General features: G+C 50.9%; 1 protein-coding gene across 1 annotated transcript in view; it reads left to right on the top strand.

Moving 5' to 3' along the window:
- Positions 1-2,393: 2,393 nt before the first annotated feature.
- SHB (SH2 domain containing adaptor protein B) overlaps positions 2,394-22,041 on the top strand; it is a 147,599-nt gene continuing 127,951 nt past the window's right edge. The window contains exon 1 of the mRNA XM_047767972.1: positions 2,394-3,706. Coding sequence (XP_047623928.1) covers positions 2,996-3,706 — 711 coding nt within the window. The 5' untranslated portion in view covers positions 2,394-2,995. The remainder of the gene's footprint in view (positions 3,707-22,041) is intronic.

Genomic DNA, 22,041 nt, shown 5'->3' with positions numbered 1-22,041 from the left:
TTTTTTTTTTCTTGCCTGCTTGAAATAAATACTACCTTAGGCCAGTTACCCCATCTGTAAACTGGGAATAATACCAGATTGTAGGGATGCTGAGTAGGGTTAATTACATACAGAACGTGTAGGGGTTGAGCAGATACACAAGCGCTCTGGAAGCTTTTGGCTTAATGCTATAGCATTACAATAATTTTGGCTTGCAAATTATACCCCAGCAGAGGCATCACATGGAAAAGTGGGTCCGACCCTATGGCCCGCTGAAAGTGAAATGGAAAAAATAAGTTGTGAAATATTACTTCTCTTCCTAAACCTTTGGAAAAGGCAGAGATAACACTTCCATGTGCAACCAACATGCAGGGAACACGTTTCCAGATCTTGGAGAAGAATTTCTTGCCCATGGTCACCTGGCCTGTTACCAGGGTCTGGCCATTCTTCCTGAACCTAGAAGCAGAGATGGGAAGGGAGGGAGCAAGGGAGGAATCGTGGTTGGTTGAAAGATGGGGCTCACAAAGAGGACGTCCTCCCTTTTCAGGTTTTCTATTTGAGCTTCCCTTATTTGCAGGATAATTAAGTGCTTATACAGTAGAGGAATGATTTAAAGGATAATTTGAGATAGTTAAGTCCAGGGACACCTGAAATAAACATCTTGGCCCAGGTCAACTTCTGGGCCTTCTCTCCCCCAAGACACACCACACCACACACACATACACACATACACACACACACACACACACCCTCCACATCCTAGATTATTTCCTGTGAACTTCTAAATAAGTAGATCTCAGGCAATGAAGAGGCTGAGTAGTTGGTAATGGTGTCTGTGACCGTCTGGGTCACATAGTGGGTTTGTAAAATTTAACTGGCTCATGGAAGATGACAGTCCTGTCTAACCAGAGGGAAACAGCAAATAGCTTGATCCCGAAGGGACAATTTGCAGTCAATACCATTGCATCACTGTGTGTCGCTGAGTGGACAGAGCACAAGCTTTGGAGTAAGACCCAAATTGGAGTTCTGGTTCTGGCACTACCCCCTCTGTGGCCTCAGGCAGAGGAAGAGTCAACAACTTTCAGGTCCTCCTTGTCCAGGAGCCTCAGACTGAGAGTTTGACCTCTACCTCCAGTCCTGACCAAAAGAGCCAGTGGCCTTGCTCCCTGGTCTTTCAGGTGCCAATTTTTCTATAGGATACAGGAAAAAGTAGATTCTCCCAAAGCCCATCTGTAATGTACATGTTGCAAGTGGAGATAATTAATGATTTGGACAACCATCCTAATAAATCAGCATTTTTAGAGAATTTCTCAGATCTCAGTTCTTACCCATCAGGGTATGTCATATTCTGGGGCTTGACCAGCCAAATTCGAAGGAGCTCTAGTGCATTTACTTCCTTTCCAGGCAGTTCTTCAGTCTCTGGAGAGCGTATCTGCCTCCCAGGGAAAGCTTTACTGAGCATGATATGCCCCTGACTCGACCTCAGTTTCCTCATTTTAATAATCAAAGAACGATGGGAAATGACACAATTTCGGCACCATCAGACTACTTAGCTGGCATTCAGGCCCACCTGGGTGACCTTGCTCTGAGCCTCAGTTTCTCCATCATGTAAAGTGAGAGCCCTGGATTAAACGGAGCCTTGCCAGCTCCTACAACTTTAGGCATTAAATGTTCCAACAGTTCATTCTGCCAAGCTGGCTGTGAGCTGGGTTAAAGCCATGGCTTCCTCAGAAGTGAAAAGGTAAGCAAACATTTCGACCTCTTAGGTTGGCTCTCCCATTGGTGCGGAGCCGGGCCCCTGCCACCTATCCTGGCTGCATCCTTCATCCGGATTGCTAAAACACTTATTAGCATAAAGATTTTTTCCGAAGATCTGGCACAGGGGGACGAACGGGAGTCTTCATGCCTTTAAGCAGGGGATAGGCACACTGTTCCTAAGGGGCCTTGGCACTGCATTTCCTCCAAGTGGATCAAGCTGTTAACTAAAAATGTCCCATGTCCCCAACAGTGGGGATCCCTGCGTAGCATGGCGCGTGGATCTCAAGGGAGGGTTTGGCTTCTGCGCACAGCAGGCTCAGGCTGGCAACCTCTCGCCCTAGGCGGCGGCGGGCCGCGAGTGAGGCGGGGTTGGCTGCGCCGCAGGACCCCGGCGCCCTCAGGCGCGACCCGGGGACTGGCGCCGAGGCGGCCGCGGGAGGTGGCGCGTGCTGAAAGGGAGAGAAGTACTCCAGCCGAGGACCTGGGCGCTAGCGGGGTAGGGCCGGGGCCGAGGTCTGGCAGCCGGGCTGGTGGGGGTGGGCGGGGCGGGGCCTGCGGGGGCGGGGCGCGCACAGCCTGGGGAGGGCGGGGCCGAGGCGCGGGGCGGGCTCTGGCGGACCGAGTGTCACACACGCGGCGGTTCGGGAGGCGGCGACAGCGGCAGCGGCAGGCGCCGCCGGGACGGGCACGGGCGCGCGGGCTCGGGCGGGCGCCGGCTGCCTCCCTCCCTCCCTCCCTCCGTTGCTCGCTCGCTCTCCCGCCTGCTTGCTTGCCGGCCGGGGGCCGGGCTCACCCCACCACTCTTGGGAAGGAAGAAAGGGGCGGGGGGACCGAGGAAGCCGACAAGTTCCCGCAGCAGCGGCGGATCCCGGCCAAGGCGGAGCCTGCGGCTCCGACGGGGCAGGAGCGCGCTCCGCGGCGGAGCGCACTGCCAGAGCGTCCGAGGAGGGGGGCGTCTGGGCCTTTCGCTCTCCTTGGGGCCGGGGCCGGGATCCCATGAGACGCGCCCGCGAGGGGCGAGAGATCCGAAGCCCAGGAGGCGCGCGGCGGAGGCGGAGGGCGGTGCTGCAGCTGCCGGAGCCCGGGAGCGGCCGGCAGGAGGCGGCGGAGAGAACTTGAACTTGGCGTCGGGAGCAGGCGCCCCGGACGCCCCTCGCCGGGGCCGGGGCGCCGTGGGACCTGGGAGGCAGCGCTGCCCGCCGAATGGCCGCGGCGGCGGACCGGGCTCCCGCGCCGCGGCCCTAGGCGGCCTCTCGCCATGGCCAAGTGGCTGAACAAGTACTTCAGCTTGGGCAACAGCAAGACCAAGAGCCCCCCACAGCCGCCGCGGCCAGACTACCGCGAGCAGCGGCGCCGGGGCGAACGGCCCTCGCAGCCCCCCCAGGCCGTGCCGCAGGCCCCCGCGGCCGCCTCGGCGTCCTGCGGTACGGCCGCCGCCTCCTGTTTCTCGGCCTCGTCCGGGTCTCTGCCCGACGACAGCGGCAGCACGAGCGATCTCATCCGTGCCTACCGCGCACAGAAGGAGCGCGACTTTGAGGACCCCTACAACGGGCCCGGCTCGTCGCTGCGCAAACTGCGAGCCATGTGCCGCTTGGACTACTGCGGCGGCGGGGAGCCGGGCGGGGGCCAGCGCGCCTTCTCGGCCTCGTCCGCGTCGGGCGCCTCGGGCTGCTGCTGTGCCTCCTCCGGCGCGGGCGCCGCCGCGTCCTCGTCCTCTTCCTCTGGTTCCCCGCACCTCTACCGCAGCAGCAGCGAACGGCGGCCCGCCACGCCGGCCGAGGTGCGCTACATCTCCCCCAAGCACCGGCTCATTAAGGTGGAGAGCGCCGCGGGCGGTGCCGGAGACCCCCCGGGGGGTGCCTGCTCCGGCGGCCGCACTTGGAGCCCGACGGCCTGCGGAGGCAAGAAACTGCTCAACAAGTGTGGCGCCTCGGCGACGGAGGAGAGCAGTGCCGGCAAGAAGGACAAGGTAAGGCGCCCCTTGGCCTCACCCGAGCTTCCAGAGCCACTGTGCGCACGGGGAAACTGAGGCACCGCTCTAGTTTCCAGTGCTTACATCTGTTTCAGGCTAGGACCCTGGGGTCAGGGTTCCCACGCTGCTTCCCAGTTTTACATCCTTGCACGCACTTTGCCCCCAGTCGTCGGCCTCCTGACACAGTCTCTTTCGCTGCTGCTCCCAAAACGTCCTCTCTGAGCCCACAGCCAGGTAACTACTTCGAAAGTAATCTGACGAGAGCGCCCCGCCCAACCTTGACCGAGAGACACCCATCCATCTCCTTAGCAACCCCCTCCCCGAAAAAAGTCAGACAGAGCTGTCACGGACTTGAAAGAGCGTTTACTCTTGTCCACCCTCTCTCTCCCCGCCTCCCCCCGATTCTGTAGATGGGAAACTGAGGTCCAGAGCCAGCAAGGAACTCGCCAGATATCCGGCTGTCTCTAAACGGATATATGTAAATCCCTCTAAATGCCCCGCCCTGCCCCACCCCCCCGCGCCAGGTTTCCCAATGGGGCGGCCTTTTGTACTGGAGCTGCACCGGGATGCCCCACGCGTGCTTTTCCGGCCTGAAATGCTCTGGCCTGCAAGAGCGCTCCACTTTGACCTGCCAGTTCTCCAGCCCCAGCACGGCAGGGGTCCGCCTACTGGGCCAGCAGGAAGGAGACCCACCCTTGCAATCCTCACCTTCCTTCCTGAATTTACCCCCACCCCATTACTGCCCCAGGGATGAAGGGGACGATTTTGTGCATCCCCCCACCCCAAGATCAGATCATCTTCATCTCCCACCTTTGAAGCAGGCTAGTTAATTAAGCCAGACTGGGCCCTCTCCTTCCCTTAACACTCTTGTGACCTCCTCCCGTCCCCCATACAATAATACTTGTTCTGTCTACTTCTGGTGGAAGGCAGTGTTTTGATTCCCTCCGAGGCTCGGCGCCCTGCGATGGCTATCAGGCTGCTGTCCCTCTTGTTCTCCCCCTCCTCCCTACCTTCTTCAGAAGGTAAACTTTTGCCCAGGTGTGGGCTGGGGGAAACTGATAAAGTCTGAGTTTCTTTTAGGACTGGATGTCCACACAGGAGGAAGACAGCCTCCTACCTGCCAGCTTGTTTTCCAGGAGGAGGGAGGGAGGAGTTGCCCCTCTTAATTTTTCTGCCTGACTTCCTCTCCCCAAGGTCCGGGTCCTCAGGGTACCCCTTACCTGCTGTTTCTCCCAAAGGCAGTGCGGGCAGTTTATGGATTCCACCTCCTCCTGTGGCCAGTTTGGGCACACATCTTGGAAGTGTGGACTCTGGGCTTCGTAAGCACCCAGGATGCCACACCTAAATGACAAGGAGCTGGGAACCAGGTGGTCACCCAGGTGCTGTCTTGGAAGCAGAGGAGATTTCTCTGCAAGCCCCCAGGAGCATGGATTTGCGGGTGATCTGTAAGGGAAACAGCAGAGAGTTGCCCTGCCGCCTTAGGTATGGCCCAGGCTTGACTTGGTGCTGGCCTGGGAGAACCTGAAGTCCCTGGGGATGGAAGGTGTGGGAGCCCAGCCTAGCTCTCCACAGAGACTCAGGCAGTGGTGCTGGACTCCCCTCCCTGCCTTCCTCCCACTCTCTCATTGCCTGTGGTTCTGCCTGCTCAGTAAAGTCTACCGTCATGGTTTTCAAAACTTTAGCAAATGTTTTTTCCTAATTGTAATTAAAACTGTTTCAAATACTGAGGAATAATAAGTTTTATAGCTGGAATGTCAGGCATGTTGAAGACTTGGCTTCATTCTACTAAGTATTTCTTACAGGTCTTCTCTGTGCTGTCCCCTGCTGGGTACTAGATGGAGCAGGGTCCAGGGAATACTGTGGGCCAGGCCGCAGTGTGCATGATGCGTGCTGTGATGGGAGGGCTGAAAGGTGGTCAGGCAGAGTGGTTATTATGGTTGCCTGCAGAAGAGAGCCTGCTACTTTGGGGGACTGTAGGTAAAGACCCTGTGGCTGGAATTCAGAGGTTAGAGATGGACAGGACCCCAAGGCGGTCAGGAGCGCCTGGGTCAGGGAAGATGTTGTAAACTAAGCACAGTGAAGGCCAGTGGGGGGATTGAGCTACTAAATGATGCGAACAGATAGGCTTTTTAAAATTTTTTAAATTTTATTTATTTCTTTTTTTATTATGATTGATTTACAATGTTGTGTCAATTTCTGCTGTACAGTAAAGTGACCCAGTCATTCATCTATCTATCTATCTATCTATCTATCTATCTATATATATATATATAGATACATATATACATTCTTTTTCTCACATTATTCTCCATCATGTTCCATCACAAGTGATTAGATATATAGTTCCCTGTGCTATACAGCAGGAGATATGGTTTTTCTAAAAGAAGATCTCTGGGCTGCATTTCACCTACTAAGTTGTGACTTCGAGCTCTTTGATCTTTTAAGAAGTTGTTGCAATCCTTGATCCTTGAAGAAGGAGGAAGTTGGAGGAATGGTGGCTACCAGATGTTCTTTCAAGGGAGCAGGAGGGGCAGCAGCCAGGGAGTGTCATACTATGCAGTGGATCTCAAAGCAGCACCTGGAGGACTGGTTAAAACACAGACTGCAGGACCCATCCCCCGAAGTGCCCAGGCGTGGGGCCTGAGAATGTGCATTTCTAACAAATTCCCAAGTGATCTCTCGCTGCTGATTCTAGGATCATGCTTCGAGAACACCAGTGCCACAATGGCTTCTTAACCCTCCTCTGGGTCTTCGAGGTGGAGCTGCTTTGGGATGCAGATGCCCTAACCTGTAACCTCTGTGTGCAGCTGCCTCCTAATCCCGGGGCCATCACCCACCCCCATTCCTGGCCAGGCAGCAAGGAGGCAGCCTGGTTTTCACATTATTTCTAACCAGACAGCTTTTGGAAGGCCAGGCATACTGCAGATCGAGCCCTGAACATCCCCCAGAGCCTGCCTTCTACCCCTTACCCGTGGATCCAGGAAAACCCACCTCTAGTTCACTTAATCTCAGGCCCAGCTGCCTTTTGTCAGTTGTTAGGGAATAGGACAAGAACCGATAGACTGTTGAATACCCCCTGTGTGCCAGGTACCGTGTTTTTCACATCAGCCTGTGTTGAGAGTTACTGTGGTGTGGAGTAGGAGCTGTTTGTCCACAGCTCCTCCTTCCAGGGCTTCTCTTGCCACCCTCTCCCCTGCTTTATCTTTGGGGTTCCCTTGTCCTGCCTCCTCAGTTCCTGTGCCTCCCTCTGACACATACTCAGGCATCCTCCTCTTCTCCTAGGTGAGTCCTGGGGCACACACACATCTGGTCACATATGCCCCACTACCAGCCAGCCTCTAGTTTGGGGCATTTTCCCTTTTAGAATCATGTGGAAGAGAGACTGTGTTTTCAATTTAACCAGTTTTTACCCAGCACTTATTTTCGCGCTCAGCAATCTCTCCGTACAAGGGTGAGCTAGGAAGGAAGGGAATAAAGGCTGCAGAAGACTTGGCAGTAATCTCTGGCCTAAGCCTCCAGAGGAGATGGACACACATTGTCATTTCATCATTTGTCTCCCAGTGTTCAATTTGTCTTGGGGAATTTAGTGAGGTCTTTACCTCAGAGGCAGCTTTGAGCTGGATCTAGAAATGGAAGTGCAATTTCAGCACATAGGAAGGGCTGATTGCAGCCTGCAGGAGCACTTGGGTGCCCGTGCTGTGAGCATACATGCATATGTAAGTGTGTGCATACACGTATGTGTGGGAGCGTATGTATGTGTACCTGTATGTATAAAACCTTAATGTGGAAGGTATTCTTGGAAACCAGAGCTTTCTTGCAGTGCACCTCACTTGGGGAATGAGAGATGACAGTATGAGATAGGCAGGGGCCTGAGTTTAAACCCCACAAGAGAATCCCTAAAGACTGTTGAGCCAGGAGAGGGATAGACTCAGAGCTATGGTTGAGGAGTATCTCAGGCTTTAAATAGCTGCTGCGATCTGGAGAAGATGGGTTTGGAGTAGAGGGCAATTGCAATATGGTCTGAATGAGAGACAGTGAGGGCCTGGGCTCTTAGGAAAAGAAAGCAAAACACTAGTAGGTGGAATATTACTCCTTCAGGTTGAATTAAAAGAAAAAATGATGACAAAAGAGGCCGGTAACTTGGTAGATCTCCTTTTGCACAGCCAAACAGGTCTCATCCAGTTATGTTTTCTGCTGAAGCCCTGTTTCTTTTATCATAATTAAGTGAACGTTTCCACTGTAACTGAGGAAGTCAAGATGCACCATGACATCAGTTTCCCAAGGTTTAAATACATGCTGATGTGTACCAGTACTTTATATTTTGTCAGCATCCACAGAGTTGAGTTAAATAACATGTTTCCTAAGGAATAAAGAATATCATGTCTAACTTTTCTTTTTTTTTTTTTTAAACACTTAGCAAACAATTTCTGAGCAGCGAGCTAGGCAGGGGGAATTTAGAGAGAATAAATGGTGGCCAGTTTCCCAAGAGAGAAGCTTCTCAGTTTGCAGTTGAAGAGCAGCTTCTCAAGATCGGGTATGGGAGACGGACACAGCTACTGAGGCAGTGTCGCAACCTGAGGCATGCCAGAACAGAAGTGTGCGCACAGGGCTGGGAGGGCCTCAATTCTGTCTATGAATTCAAGGAGGGCTTTCAGGAGGTGGCGGCCCTTAAGCTTCTTTGTGCAGAAGCTTGTGCCAGCAGAATGGTTGGAGACTCTGAAGGGCAGGTGTGGTGGGGGCATTACAGAGGGAGGTTGGAGCCACAGAAGGAAGAGAGTGTCTCACGTGCCTTTTGGGGGAGTTGTGGCTTGTCTTTTGGTCCTTTTCACATCAAATCATTGATAATGTGGCTTGATCGAAGCCAGGGTCAAGCATGAGCTGTCAGTCATTTCCTTTTGGTTAGCAGCTACATTCTCCAGTTCTTGGGAAGTAATTGATTCAAAAGGTAAGAGACAAGCTTGGTGGCTGTGGTTTGGCTTGGGACACTTTCTTCTTTGAAATCCTGTCCCTTGAGGGTAGTGTACGAGAAATGCTGCATATCAAATCCAGTTTTTCCCATTGATTCCCCAGAAGAGCAATATATTCCCCAGGCTTCAGGCTAAATCACTTAATTAGTCCTTTAATCTTCACAATCACCCTAGAAGAGTAACTGTATCAGTTAGCTCTTGCCCTATAACAAATCACCCCAAACTCTGGTTTTAAACCAGGGGTTAGCAAACTTTTCTTAAAGGGCCAGTAAATATTTTTAGCTGCAGGCCAGAGAGCCTCCATCACAACTATTCAGCTACCATTGTAGCTTGAAAGCAGCCATAGACAATATATAAATTAAAGGGTATAGCTATATTTCAATAAAACCTTATTTAGAAAAACTGGCAACTGGCCTATGGTCTATAGTTTCCAACCCCTGCTTTAAAGGACAAGCTTTTATTATTGTCCATGAACCCACATGTCAACTGAGTAATTCTTCCGCCCTCGGTCGGGTTCAGTCGGGCATCTGCCATCAGCGTGGAGTGGGTGTGTGGCCCTGCCAATCCTCTCGTACATGTTTGGGGGGGCCTGGTTTAGGATGGCCTTGACTGTGTCCGTTCAGCTCTGCTCCACGAGATCTCTCGTCTAGCGGCTCAGCCTTGTTCATATGACAGTGACAGTGTTCCAAGAAAGTACAGAAGCCCATGTAATTCCTTGAGGTTGGAAGCCAGCACACTGTCCATTCTGCTGTATTTTGTTGACCAAAGCAAGCCACAAGGCCGGCCAGGATTCAAAAGAGAGAAGGAGCTGTGGAGTCCCATGGCAGAGGGCAGGGATACAGGCAGGCCACCGATTAGGGCCTTCGGTGCCCCATGGGTAATATCGCCCCCATTTTACAGATAAACTGAGGCTTAGAAGTGATGACTTGCGTAATGTCACAGCTCCCAAGGGACAGAGCCAGGATCACACCTGTGTGGTCTGAATTCAAAGCCTGTATGTTTTTTGTCAATTTGTTCCACTCTTTTCAGTGATTTAGCTGGAGATAGTAAGGCTCTGATCCTTACTGAAATATGTGTTGTATGTTTCTTCCTCCCTTTCACTTAATGTTTCCTCTCTTGTATCCTTCTGCCCTAACTCCCATCCCATCCCTTGCAGTCCGGGCTTTGGTTGTCCCCAAAGGGGGCCCAGAGCTGGCTTTTCTATCTCCTTCCCCATCTGCCTCTGAGTTCTTATATGAGATGTTAATGCAGAACTTGAGTTATTTCGTAGAGAAATTCTGTGCACAGAGTTGGCGCTTCCCAAGGGACAGCTGCACAAAACGTGTGTCTTGTAACTGACATGTCTTCTCATTCTGCCACCAAGTGTTCCCTCCCTCCAAGGACTGGCGAGGCTGTGTGTGCTCTTTTTTTTTTTTTTTCTCAATGAATTTATTACATTTATAGTTGTACAATGACCATCACAATCCAATTTTATAGGATTTCCATCCCACAACCCCAGCGCATCCCCCCACCCTTGAACTGTCTCCTTTGGAAACCATAAGTTTTTCAAAGTCTGTGAGTCAGTATCTGTTCTGCAAAGAAATTCATTGTGTCCTTTTTTCAGATTCCACATGTCAGTGAAAGCATTTGATGTTGGTGTCTTTGTCTGACTTCATATTAGCATGATAATTTCTAGGTCCATCCATGTTGCTAAAAATGCCAGTATTTCGTTCCTTTTAATGGATGTGTGTGCTCTTTTAAGAAACAAAACAAAGCAAAACAAAACACTGGTACCTTGGCCCTTGTCAACAGGGAACCTGAGTTTCCTTGAAGGAGATCAGGTGACCGTCCTCTGATCTGACAATCTTAGAACATGACTGATTTCCCAGACTTAACCCCTAAGACTTGACCTTGTCCTCTCCCCGCCCCCAAAGCATTTCTGACCCATAAAATAGGCGTTAAAAGGCAAATCTGAAACAGGTGTGGTTTCCTTTGGTCATTTAAGCAAAGCTGAACTTGCTTGTGGTCAGGCGCTCCGCTGGGCAGTTGCCCTTGGAGCTGACTTCTCATCTTGTGCTGGGAGAGCCAAGTGGTGGTGGCCCATGGGGAAGCAGTGGGTCAGGCTGGACCCTAGAAAATAAGGTGGGATTTGTGGCTTTGAAACAGAGAGCTAGGCTGCCAGCCTGCTGATGGTTGCGTCTCTGCTGGCTTTCCAGAGGCAGGGTGGGGGAGCAGTATTTCTGCAGGACGGAGACAGAGACTGCTGTGGTCTCTTCCATCCTGACTTTGTAACTTCTGTTTGGCCTGTGTGGATGGAGAAATGGCCATATGCAGGCTCCTATCAGGACCTGTGGATACAGGGGAGAACCAAGGGGCAGGTAGTTCCTGACTCTACGGAGCTTATCTTCTAATGAGGACACAAGGACCAAGGTTAGAACACAGCCTGTATGGCAAAGTTTGTCGATAAACAAAGTGGTGTGGGTGAGCTGAGTGCCATCCTGGCACAGAAGCTGTTCTGGGCAGACTCTTGATTCCTGGGAGCTAACAGAGAAGCAGGGTCAGGAAGAGGTTTTTTTCCCAACCAAGCAAAGTTGGGAAGGCTTCTTGGAGGAGGAGGCATTTGCAGTAAGAAAGAGGAGTCACTTGAAATGAAGGAGCTTTCCACCATAGCAGCATTAGTTAGCCAGTACTTCCACTGCACATACTCTGAGCCAGACACTATTGGTTCCCTATATGCATTAACTCTTCCTGCTCACCAGAGTCCTTTGAGGGAGGTGCTTCTGTCATTCCCATTTGACAAAAGAGCACTGAGGCAGAGAGGTTAAGTAACTTGCCAGTAAGTGGCAGAGATGAGATTTGAGGCCCCATGCAGAGTCTTTGTTTTTAACCACTGTCGTAAGCTGCACAATCTCATGCCTGAATTTCCTCTGCCTTACTTATGGCTAGACTTAAACTCTTTATAAAAATCCCTCTAGCATTGTAGGAGCTACTGAATCCTACATTTGGGTGAGTATTCCACAGCTTTAAGTACACTTTTTTCACCCATAATGAATTTGATTCTCAGAGTCACTCTGTGAAGAAGGTGCTGTAACCCCCATTTTACAGATGGAAAAACCAAAGGTTCGGGGAGGCATGGAGTCTGCTTGGCCTTACAGCAGGTAGTGGCTGAGCCCATGGCCAGGCTGTTGACCTTGTGTTCTGAGCCCAATGTCCTTTGTGCCAGGGTATTGTGGAGGTGGTTTGGCCAAAGCTCCGGTCCACAGGAAGGGTGACAGCCTGATTGATTTCCGGTTCTTTCTGTGTTTTGATTCTGAAACATGTTACTGAGGCCATTAAGGAGCATCGACAGAGGACCTTGCTTCCACAATGGAATTTTCCTTCTCTTCCTGTTTGGTATTTTCCAGTAATATTTCTATTAATGTTTCACTTTCGGAGGCACCGGCTTCCTGAGAGTTTGCGCTTTCTCAACTGCTGAGCCAGGAAAAGTTGAATTTTCCTCTAAATCATTCAGTTCCTTTCCATTTTCTCCAAGAGGAGCTCTCTCTGGATTTCCCATTATACTGTAGAGGAAGGATCTTGGAGGTGGGTCCAAGGGATGGAGAGAGAATTAGTCAGGGCTCTGGGGAATGACTCAGGCCCTGTGTTTTCCAAGCAGAACTTAAGAGTAACGGTCAGCAAGATGCTGGTAAGGGGAGAAGTGACTTGACAGGTGGGCGAAGCGGGGGGAGGTGGATATCCCTGGCCCACCGCTGGACCTACACTTGTAGGTTGGACCCAGAGTCCTCAGCTGGGCCATGAGAGCCCTCATTCATTCATTCGTTCATTCATTCAACAGACATTGTTGAGAGCCTGCTACGTGCTGGGTATTGTTCTCTTTAGAAGGGATAGAGCTGTGAACTAAACAAAAAATTTATGCTCCTCTGAGTTTGTTCCCCTCTCATGAGAGGAGTCAGGCAAATATAGACTGTTGGGTAGAGCGTGGAGAAAAGTCAAGCTAGGGTGGGTCTGAGCTTGGGGTGGGTGCTATTTCAGATGGGTGGTCAGAGAGGGCTTTGTTGAAGGGTGTGATGGTGTGATTCACACGGCTCAGGGAGAGAAGCGCATTCCAGGCGGAGGGAAGAGTCAGGGCAAAAGTCCAAGACGGGAGCATGCCTGGCTGCTTCAGGGAGATCAGCGTGACTGAGTGTAGCAGGTGGGAGGAAGTGGGGAGACGGGGTCCGAGAGGTGGGAGGCCGAGTGTTTGGGGCCTTGGAGGCGCTGAAAGGGTCTCACTTTAGCTCTGGGTGAGATAGGAAGTCGGTGGAAGTTCTGAGCGGAGGAATGACGTGATCTGTCTTGGGTATTGAAAGGATCACTCTGGCTGCCTATTGGAGAACAGGCTGGAGGGGGGCCAGCCGGGAGGCCAGCCTGGGGGGGACCCACCGCCCCTGGAACTGGGGCACTAGCGGTAGGTGATGAGAAGAGACCAGATTCAGGGTGTGTCCTGAAGGTAGAGCTGCAGGATTTCCTGACAGATGAAAAGTGAGATATGAGGGGGTGGAGAGTCACAGATGCCTCCAGGTTTTAACTTGAGGGTGGATTGCTGTTGGCCGAGAAGGGGAGGACCCCGGTGGTGCCGTCATAGCCAGGCTGGTGGGGTTGATCCAGCAAGTGAGTCCTGGGCCTGAGAAGGAGACATGCTCCGAGAACCGGGAGAAGGCACGAGTGGCCTCTGTCTGGGGCTGCAGAAAACCACCAGGAAGAGGAAGTCATCTGGGAAGATGGGTCCAGTGGAAGCTGCACCTGCATCCCAGACTAAAGGGGGCCTGTCCACAGTGATTGAGATCAGAGAGGGAGCCCTGCTGGGGACAAGCAGGTGTGCCAGAGCACGGGGATTACCTGGTGTATCAGCAGGTGACAGAGGAAGGAGGCAGGCGATTACGTGTGAAGAGATGGTCTGAAATTGCCCCTGTTCTTGGAGTGCCCGTCATGGCTCAGTGGTTAACGAATCTGACTAGGAACCATGAGGTTGTGGGTTTGACCCCTGGCCTCGCTCAGTGGGTTAAGGATCCGGCGTTGCCGTGAGCTGTGGCGTAGGTTGCAGACGTGGCTCAGATCTCACATTGCTGTGGCTGTGGTGTAGGCCCGTGGCTACAGGTCCGATTCAACCCCTAGCCTGGGAACCTCCACATGCCGCAGGAGCAGCCCAAGAAATGGCAAAAAGACAAAAAAATAAAAATAAGAAAATTAAATTGCCCCCTTTCTTTTGATTCAGGAGGTCACCTGCTGTGTGGCCTGGCTGAGGTGGGCACCAGGGCAGGGTGAGGATGAGGCTGGAGCCTACCTTTTTTGCTAAGCAGAGCATTTCATTGCTGAGCACCTGTGATTGTTGGAAAAGTTCTCCCTAGGACGTGGGAGGAGGCAAACAGAAATAGGAGAAATGGAACTTTCTTGGTTTCTCCGGGCCCTGGATAAATTCTAAAAATGAAAATGACCAGAAAGTTCTTCACAGAAAAGCTTCACTGTTTGGTGAGATGTGCATTCCCGGAAAGCCAGACCGCCTCGTAATCTTCCTGGTGCATTCCAAAGCCATGCATGTGACTAGGGGCCCTCGTGGCATCTGTGGAATGGTGCAGCCCCTACCTGCCCTCCCGTGTGGGGCAGTTGTGAGTTGGCTGTGTTCTGAGGCAATTCCGCAGAACAGCAAGCTTGGGTTTTTGGTGTTTTTTGTTTGTTTGTTTTTTGTTTTTTTTTTGCTTTTTAGGGCCACACCTGTGGCATATGGAGGTTCCGAGGCTAGGGGTCGAATCATAGCTATATAGCTGCCTGCCTACGCTGCAGCCATAGCAACGCGGGATCCAAGCCAAGCTGAATCTGCGACCTACACCACAGGTCACAGCAACGCCAGATCCCTGACCTGCTTAGTGAAGCCAGGGATCGAACCTGCATTCTCATGGATACTAGTCAGACTCGTTTCCACTGCGCCACAACCGGGACTGGATTTTTTGATATATTTCAGCATGTACCTCTGTGCTAACTTTTCTTCCTCTTTCAATAAAACAGACGTGTTTGGTATAAAAATGCAGATGAGCAAAACTAAGAAACCAACTAATTCCACAATTCAAAGGAACTACTGTTAACAGTTTTACTGTTTTTCCATCTGGACTTTTTTGAATGTGTATATATATACATATATATTTTTTTCCCTCTAAAAAAATTAAGCAGTCTTTTGTGTATTTATGTTCTTTTTGCTGAAAGACATGGAAAGATGTCTACATTGTCTTAAACATTCGACAACAGTAATTTAATGTCTGCCTCGTATTCTGTTTGCCTATTTAGGCTCTCCCTAGTTTTCACAAATTTAACAGTGCTATAATGAACATCTTTGTAACTTAATTCTTTGCATAAGTAAGCCTGTGATTATTTCCCTGGGATTGATTCCCAGAAGGAGAATTGTTGGGTAAGAAGGTAAAAATTTTGATAGATGCTTTCAAATTGTATTCTAGGAGTTCCCGTCGTGGTGCAGTGGTTAACGAATCCGACTAGGAACCATGAGGTTGCGGGTTCGGTCCCTGCCCTTGCTCAGTGGGTTAACGATCCAGCGTTGCCGTGAGCTGTGGTGTAGGTTGCAGACGCGGCTCGGATCCTGCGTTGCTGTGGCTCTGGCGTAGGCCGGTGGCTACAGCTCCGATTGGACCCCTAGCCTGGGAACCTCCATATGCCGTGGGAGCGGCCCAAAGAAATAGCAAAAAGACAAAAAAAAAAAAAAATGTATTCTAGAAAGACTTTTCAAGTTCACTCCTGCTTTACTCTAATAGAATTTAATTTAATTTGCGGTTTCTTGGGTTACTAGGGCATGTGTGCGTGGACCACTCTTATCTCTTTCCCAAATTTGTGTATGTCTATCTGTGGTCCATCCTTTCTGCCACAGAGTCTGTCTTTTTATTGATCCGTAAGAGCTCTTTATGGATTAAGGAGGGCAGTCCCTTACCTGCCATTTGAGTTAATAGGATATTACTTTTACAAGTGTATAATTTGCCTTTTGGCTTTATATCTGGTGGTTGTTTTTGTTGCTTATGCTGAATTGTTTTGACGTTTCTAAATCAGTCTTGATGTTTTTCATGACTCTCGAGTGTGCTGCCTAGAAAAGTTTTCCATACTCCAGTATATTTTCTTCTAAGAATACAGTTTCTTGTTCCCGTTGTGTTGCAGTGGTTAACGAATCTGACTAGGAACCATGAGGTTGCAGGTTTGATCCCTGGCCTTGCTCAGTGGGTTAAGGATCCAGCATTGCTGTGAGCTGTGGTGTAGGTCGCAGACGAGGCTCAGATCCCGCATTGCTGTGGCTGTGGTGTAGGCCACTGGCTACAGCTCCGATTAGACCCCTCGCCTGGGAACCTCCATATGCCGAGGGAGCGGCCCTAGAAATGGCAAAAAGACAAAAAGACAAAAAAAAAATACAGTTTCTTTCTTATTTAACATGAATTTTAATCTGGAGTTTGATTTCAGGGTATGAGGTAGGGTTTTATTTTTATTTCTGTTTTCATTTTGATAGGGTTCTAATTTTATTTTTCGAATGACCAGTCTGTGTCTGTCCCTCCTCTCCTCCTTGCTTGCTCTATGATCTGTCTGTATTTCTTCAGATACCTGTTCAAACTTCAATATTTTGACTCTGTCTCACTCTGACTCTGTTGAGGTCTCATCAGCTATTATGATAATGATGATTTCACCTTGTCTTCATAAAATGACACCTTCAGTCTGCAGATACCCATGCGCTTATTACACATTCAGCTCCTGACACCTGAGGGAAATAACTGGGTATTAGCACTTCATCTTTGGATGCAGACCTGACGCTCTGGGTGGGGTGAGGCCAGGAAGATTTTGCCTCTCTTCTGATGGAGTCACCTTCCCCTTCTAGGACCAGGGGGCCCGCTAGCTAGATATATCTAGGGCAGCCACTTGCTGTCTGCCCTGCCTGTGTCGCCTCATCTGGGTGTGTCCGGTTCAGCTTTCACACGGTGACTTTTGTGGAGAAGGAATGGAGCATTCAGTCATCTGTGCAGCAGATGTTTTTTTAGACACCTGCTATGTTCCAGCAATGGGCTGAGTCCTGCAGACAGTCAGCAGTAAGCCCCAGCACTCGAACTCAGAGCCCAGGAGGGGATATTGGAAAGGCCCAGGAATATCTCTACTCTGAGGCTGAAGGAGTTCATCCCCAAGATGCAGAAGCAGGTGCATGACTCTGAGTAACAAGAAGTGTTAGAGCCTGAGGTGGGCGCGGGCAGTCAGAGAGTAGACTGTGGGTAGCAGGGCTCAGGCTTTAAGGACGGGGAGGACTTAAAGGTATGACTTGTGGGGACTGTATTATTATGGTCATTTAGATTTGTTTCATACCCACCAAGACCAATGCAAGTGACATGAATTCACAGAGGTCTTCCCCCACCCCTCCCCCGACCCAGCTATCCTATGTCTTCAATCAGTGAGAGACCCTCTCTGAATCTCTGTTGCATGTTCTTCTTTGCCTGGCTCAGGCCAGTGTCAGGATAATCCATCCTGCGGTGTCTGCTGTGGGGTTTGTGACAGTAATGAATTGCTGTCAAGGAACAGATTAAGTCCAGGAGTGTTCACGGGGAATATAGATCAAGGGGGGAAAAAAGCAGATTTTTGAACACTGATGAACAGATCTATGGTTCCAAGAGGCCGAGGGTGTCTATGTAATTCACTCTACTATGTGTCACACCACGTCAGGGAACCCTACCTAGACCAGCCCTGGTGGCACATTAGGATTCCCGGGAGAGCAAAATTTGTTCAAAATTTTTAGTTGCCTAGGCTCCAACCTCAGACTAATGACACCATGGTTTCTGGGTGGGCGTCAGTAGTTTTGGAAGGTGCTGGCTGATTCTGATATGCAGCCAAGGTCTAAAGTTGCCGTCTTGGACCTTAGTTTGGGGTTCCAGGGGAACCTGGGGATCACCAGTCCAACACTTCTGCATCTGTGCCCAAAAACTGCCAGTGATGAGGGCATGTCTCACATAACCACACACTCCTTTGCACAGCTGGGCTTTCAAGTTTTTTTTCTGCTCTTCCCTCCGGTTTCGTATGGGTTTGTTGAGTACCTGGTATTTACCGGAGCTCTGCTGGCTACCTCTTTCTTTCTGTAGATTCTCTTGTTTTCGTTGGATTCTTTGCGGTCAAGCAGAACCAGTCTAACCTTACTTCTTCCACATGACGACCCTCAGGTGTGTGATTGTATCTTCAAAGGCAGAGGGAAGCTGCAGGCTGTAACATTTCCCTCCCAGAGCCAGATTCCCAGCCAGGACACCAACTGCTAAGGGCAGGTACCCTTTAGCATCCCCTGTGTGGGGGGCATTGCTGGACCCTCCCAGTCCGGGAGCTTCTTGGGCAGGAAGCAATAGTAGATTCTGAGTGGATGTCTGAGGTTGACACTGAGAAATTAACGGTGCTGAAGTGTGACCCGATGGGGAGCAAGGTTGGGTTCCCAGGTGGACTGCGGGAGGTGTCATCTCGGGGCATGGAGAGCAGGAGAGCAGCAGTCAGGACTAGATTCCGGGGGAGCCAGGGGGATCTTACCATTAGGACCTCAGCGTGAGCAAGTGGGAACAGAAGCATCCCGGCTAAGAGAGGGCAGGGATTCTCAGTCCTTGGCTCTTTGCCCTTTGTAGAGGTAGCTGGCGAGGCTGCACACCACAGGTGCCCAGAGCTGTCATCCAAACATGGCAGGACCTTGGTGATATCCACCGTGGTGGTGTGAAATGAGCGCTGGCTTTGGGGTCAGAAGTCTGGACTCAAATCCCAGTCAGGGGAAATTCCTTGGTGGCTCAGCCGGTTGAGGATCCAGCATTGTCACTGATGTGGCTCGGTCGCTGCTGTGCTGAAGGTTCCACCCCTGGTCCGGGAACTAACACATGTTTTTTGGGCATGGCCAAAAAACGAAAAACCAAAAATCCTGACCTTGGTGCTCAGAAGCTTAGTGATTAGGGACAAGTGTTTCGTTTCTCTGGGCCTGGAATGCCCTATTTGTCCTAACCTGGATGTTGTAATAATAGATGATGTTTCCTGACTGCTCGCTCTGTGCCTCGAACCTATGGAACACTTCACAGGTGTGATCCTTACACCTAGTCTTTGAGCTGTCCTGTTAGAATTCCCTTTTGACAGATGACGAAACATTCTGGGGATGAGCTTCAGGTACATAGGGTCATTGTGAAGATTAAATGAAATTATTTGTTTAAATGGCCAATAAGCACAATGTCTTGTGTGTAGGAATTTTTATGGACTCTTGGCGACAGCCTGACCTGGGCCTTAGCCCAGCCTCGAATTCTGGGCTTCCTATAGCCATTGCTAAACCAGTGGGACTTCCCTTTCTGGCCTAGTGAGGTTGTCCTCAAAAAGTGGCCCTGTCCTTATCTTGACAGCCAGTTGGTGTTTGACCCATAATTCCATGCAGTGGGAGAGTAGAAGTAAAAACTCTACCTGGATCACCACTCGGTTCTAAGTGCTGTATGAATATTCACTTATTGAACTCATGACACTCCCTAGGTTTTAAGTTCTATTAAGAGCCCCATTTTGGAGTTCCTGTTGGGGTGCAGTGGGTTAAGAATCCCACTGCAGTGGTTTGGGTCACTGCGAAGATACAGGTTCAGTCCCTGGCCCGGGAACTTCCATATGTTATGGGTGCAGCCATAAAAAACAAACAAAAAAAGAGTCCTGTTTTACAGGTGAAGAAACTGAGACAAAGAGATGTGTGGGATGTTATTTTTTAAAGTATCGCATCATGGATGACACAGCTGCAGACAGTGCTGTCAAGCCCAGGCAGTTAGTTTGCCTTGTGTCTGCCCTTAGCCTCTATGCTACAGAGCTGTAGGGAACAGTGACAGTGGTCCCAAAACCATGAGGCCAGAGCCATTGAAAAATCATAGATCTCCACTCCTTTTTATGTTCATTTTTGTCTTTTTATGGCATATGGAGGTTCCCAGGCTAGGGGTCCAGTTGGAGCTGTAGCTGCTGGCCTATGCCACAGCCACGCCAGAGCCGAGCCATGTCTGTGACCTACACCACAGCTCACTACAACACCAGATCCTTAACCCACCAAGCGAGGCCAGGGATCGAACCTGCGTCCTCAGGAATATTAGATGTGTTTCTGCTGAGCCATGAGAGAAACTCCTCCACTCCTAATAAAGCATCTGATCTGGGCTAGGCACTCTCTGTCTTCTCAGGATAATGCTGCCAAAGGGGCATCAGGAAGGTTTCATGGAGGAGGTTGCATAGGAGCTAGGCCTTCATAGATACGGAGGATTCGGATATTTAGAGATTGGTGGATGTGAGGAGGGCATTCTGGGAGGGACTTCGTGAATGGTCCAAAGTGATAGAAGGAAAGGCTATAAGAAGACGCAGGAGAAAAGATACAAGAGTAAGAGATGAGGCCAGGTGTTGGAAGGCCTGCAGGGCCAGGCCACAGAGTTTGGTCTTTCCTCTGTGGGTACCGAAAGGTGGTGGAGCACAGGAGTGACAGGGTCAGATCTGTGCTCTAGCGAAAGTCTCCCTTTTAAGAGGATGAGTTAGAGAGGGTGGGGGAAGGGAGGCCTAAGCTGAGCCTGATGGTGGGGAACCTGGTTAGAGGACTCCAAGTGCTTTAGGCAGAGGCGGCAAGGGCCTGAGTCCCGGCTGCATCCTTAAGCCTTGAAATTGTGACTGTTCAGCCAGCTCTCAGATGATGTTGGTCAGTGGAGGGAAATGGACCAAACACTTGTCAAGGGGATAGAGTCTCTGGATTGCTATTGTCAAGAGCTGAGATATGCCCCCTCTGGAGTTTGTAAGTCACCCAGCCCGGCAGAGCACTCATCCGCATTCTGGCAGAGTCGGATGGATTGTGCCCCAGGCGTCCTGGTGCTTGGGTCAGGTGCCTGCTCTCGGTCTTTCTGGAGAGCAGGGCAGGAGGAAGTCTCTTAGGAACCATGCGGAACCTCAGCTGCTTGTTTCTGTAGAAACACAGAGCGGGAAAGGGCAGAGCCACTGAACAGCCCCTTGATGAGGGAGGCTGTGCGGGGTGAAGGAGATGGGGCATAGACGGTGTTTGTCCTGGGGTGGGGGCCACAAAGCTAGTCACTTGAACTTGAGACTGAGGTTCAGCTCTTCCATCCGATGGTAGCACCTCAGGGAGTTGGAGGCATCGTAGGACGTCCAGGCAAACGATAGCGGGTAGAAGGCGCCACGGTAAAGCTGCCGCTGGAGCCTTCAGAAGACGGGAGGGCAAGAGGGAGAAGGGAGCCCTGGTGTCTGACCGCCGCTGGGCTGCTGACCTTTAGAGGTCGTTCTTCGCAGGACAGGCGCTGGGAGGCAGTAAGTGCTCAAGAGCTTTTGGGTCCCCAGAGAGGCAGAAACATTAGCGTTGATGAAGATGTTTGCTGGGCTCAGTCGAAGGGCCCCCTGAGAATCTCTGGCCATTTCCTCCCTCATTCACTGCTGAATCAGAAGCCCCTCCGGCTGGCAGAGCACGCTTTCCAATTCCCGTAGAGATGCTTTGTAAATAAAGATCTAGGAATCATGTGCCAGCAGGCCAGCTCAGGGGGCTCTTGCCGCACGCTGGGGGCACACGCTTGGGGAATTCAGCTGTCACTCAGCTCCTGCTTGCTGAGCTTCTGCGGAGCTCGGAAGCCGTCTGAAAGCCATCTGTGGCGTGACTGTGAGGTGACAGGGTGGAGATGGTGGGAATTGGTGTCATCACTTCCAAGTCATCCACAGGACATCTGAGAACATTGTCAAGGCCTGGATCACACACGCAGGCCTTGGGCCTGATGTTGTCAAAGTGCAGACCCGCAACCAGCGTGCGTCTAGGGTCTTGCCTCCCTTCTCTTGTCCCACCCCACCCTGATTTTAGTCTGCACCCTAGATTCTGGTTCTCTTGAAATTTTTATTTTATTATTTTTTCTCTTTTTATGGCTGCACCTGCGGCATATGGAAGTTCCCAGGCCGGGGATCAAATCAGAGCTGGGGCTGAAATCTGCACCACAGCCACAGCAGCGTGGGATCCAAGCCATATCCTGAACCTATGCTGCAGCTTGTGGCAATGCCAGATCCTTAACCCACTGAGCAAGGCCAGGGATCAAACCTGCTCATGGATACTAGTTGGGTTCTTAACCCGCAGAGCCAGAACGGGAACTCCTTGATTCTGGCTCTTTATCACACGTGGACTAGGACAGAAGTGCCCCTGGTTTTGAAAAAGCTGAGAAACTTTTCTCTACCCAGGCAAACCCTCTCTGTTTGGAGTCCTTAAAAATATTAGACATGAAGCCTCCAGAGGAAGTAGAAACTGCTCACAATGACAACTCATAGAGGACCCCAAATGAGGAGTTTGGAAGTAAGGAGTCAGTGGATGGGGGTGAAGGCACA

This window comes from Phacochoerus africanus, chromosome 2, assembly GCF_016906955.1.
Source record: "Phacochoerus africanus isolate WHEZ1 chromosome 2, ROS_Pafr_v1, whole genome shotgun sequence".
NCBI lineage: Eukaryota > Metazoa > Chordata > Mammalia > Artiodactyla > Suidae > Phacochoerus > Phacochoerus africanus.
The sequence above is the reverse complement of the archived record's forward strand: the minus strand, read 5'-3'. Positions and strand labels throughout refer to the sequence as shown.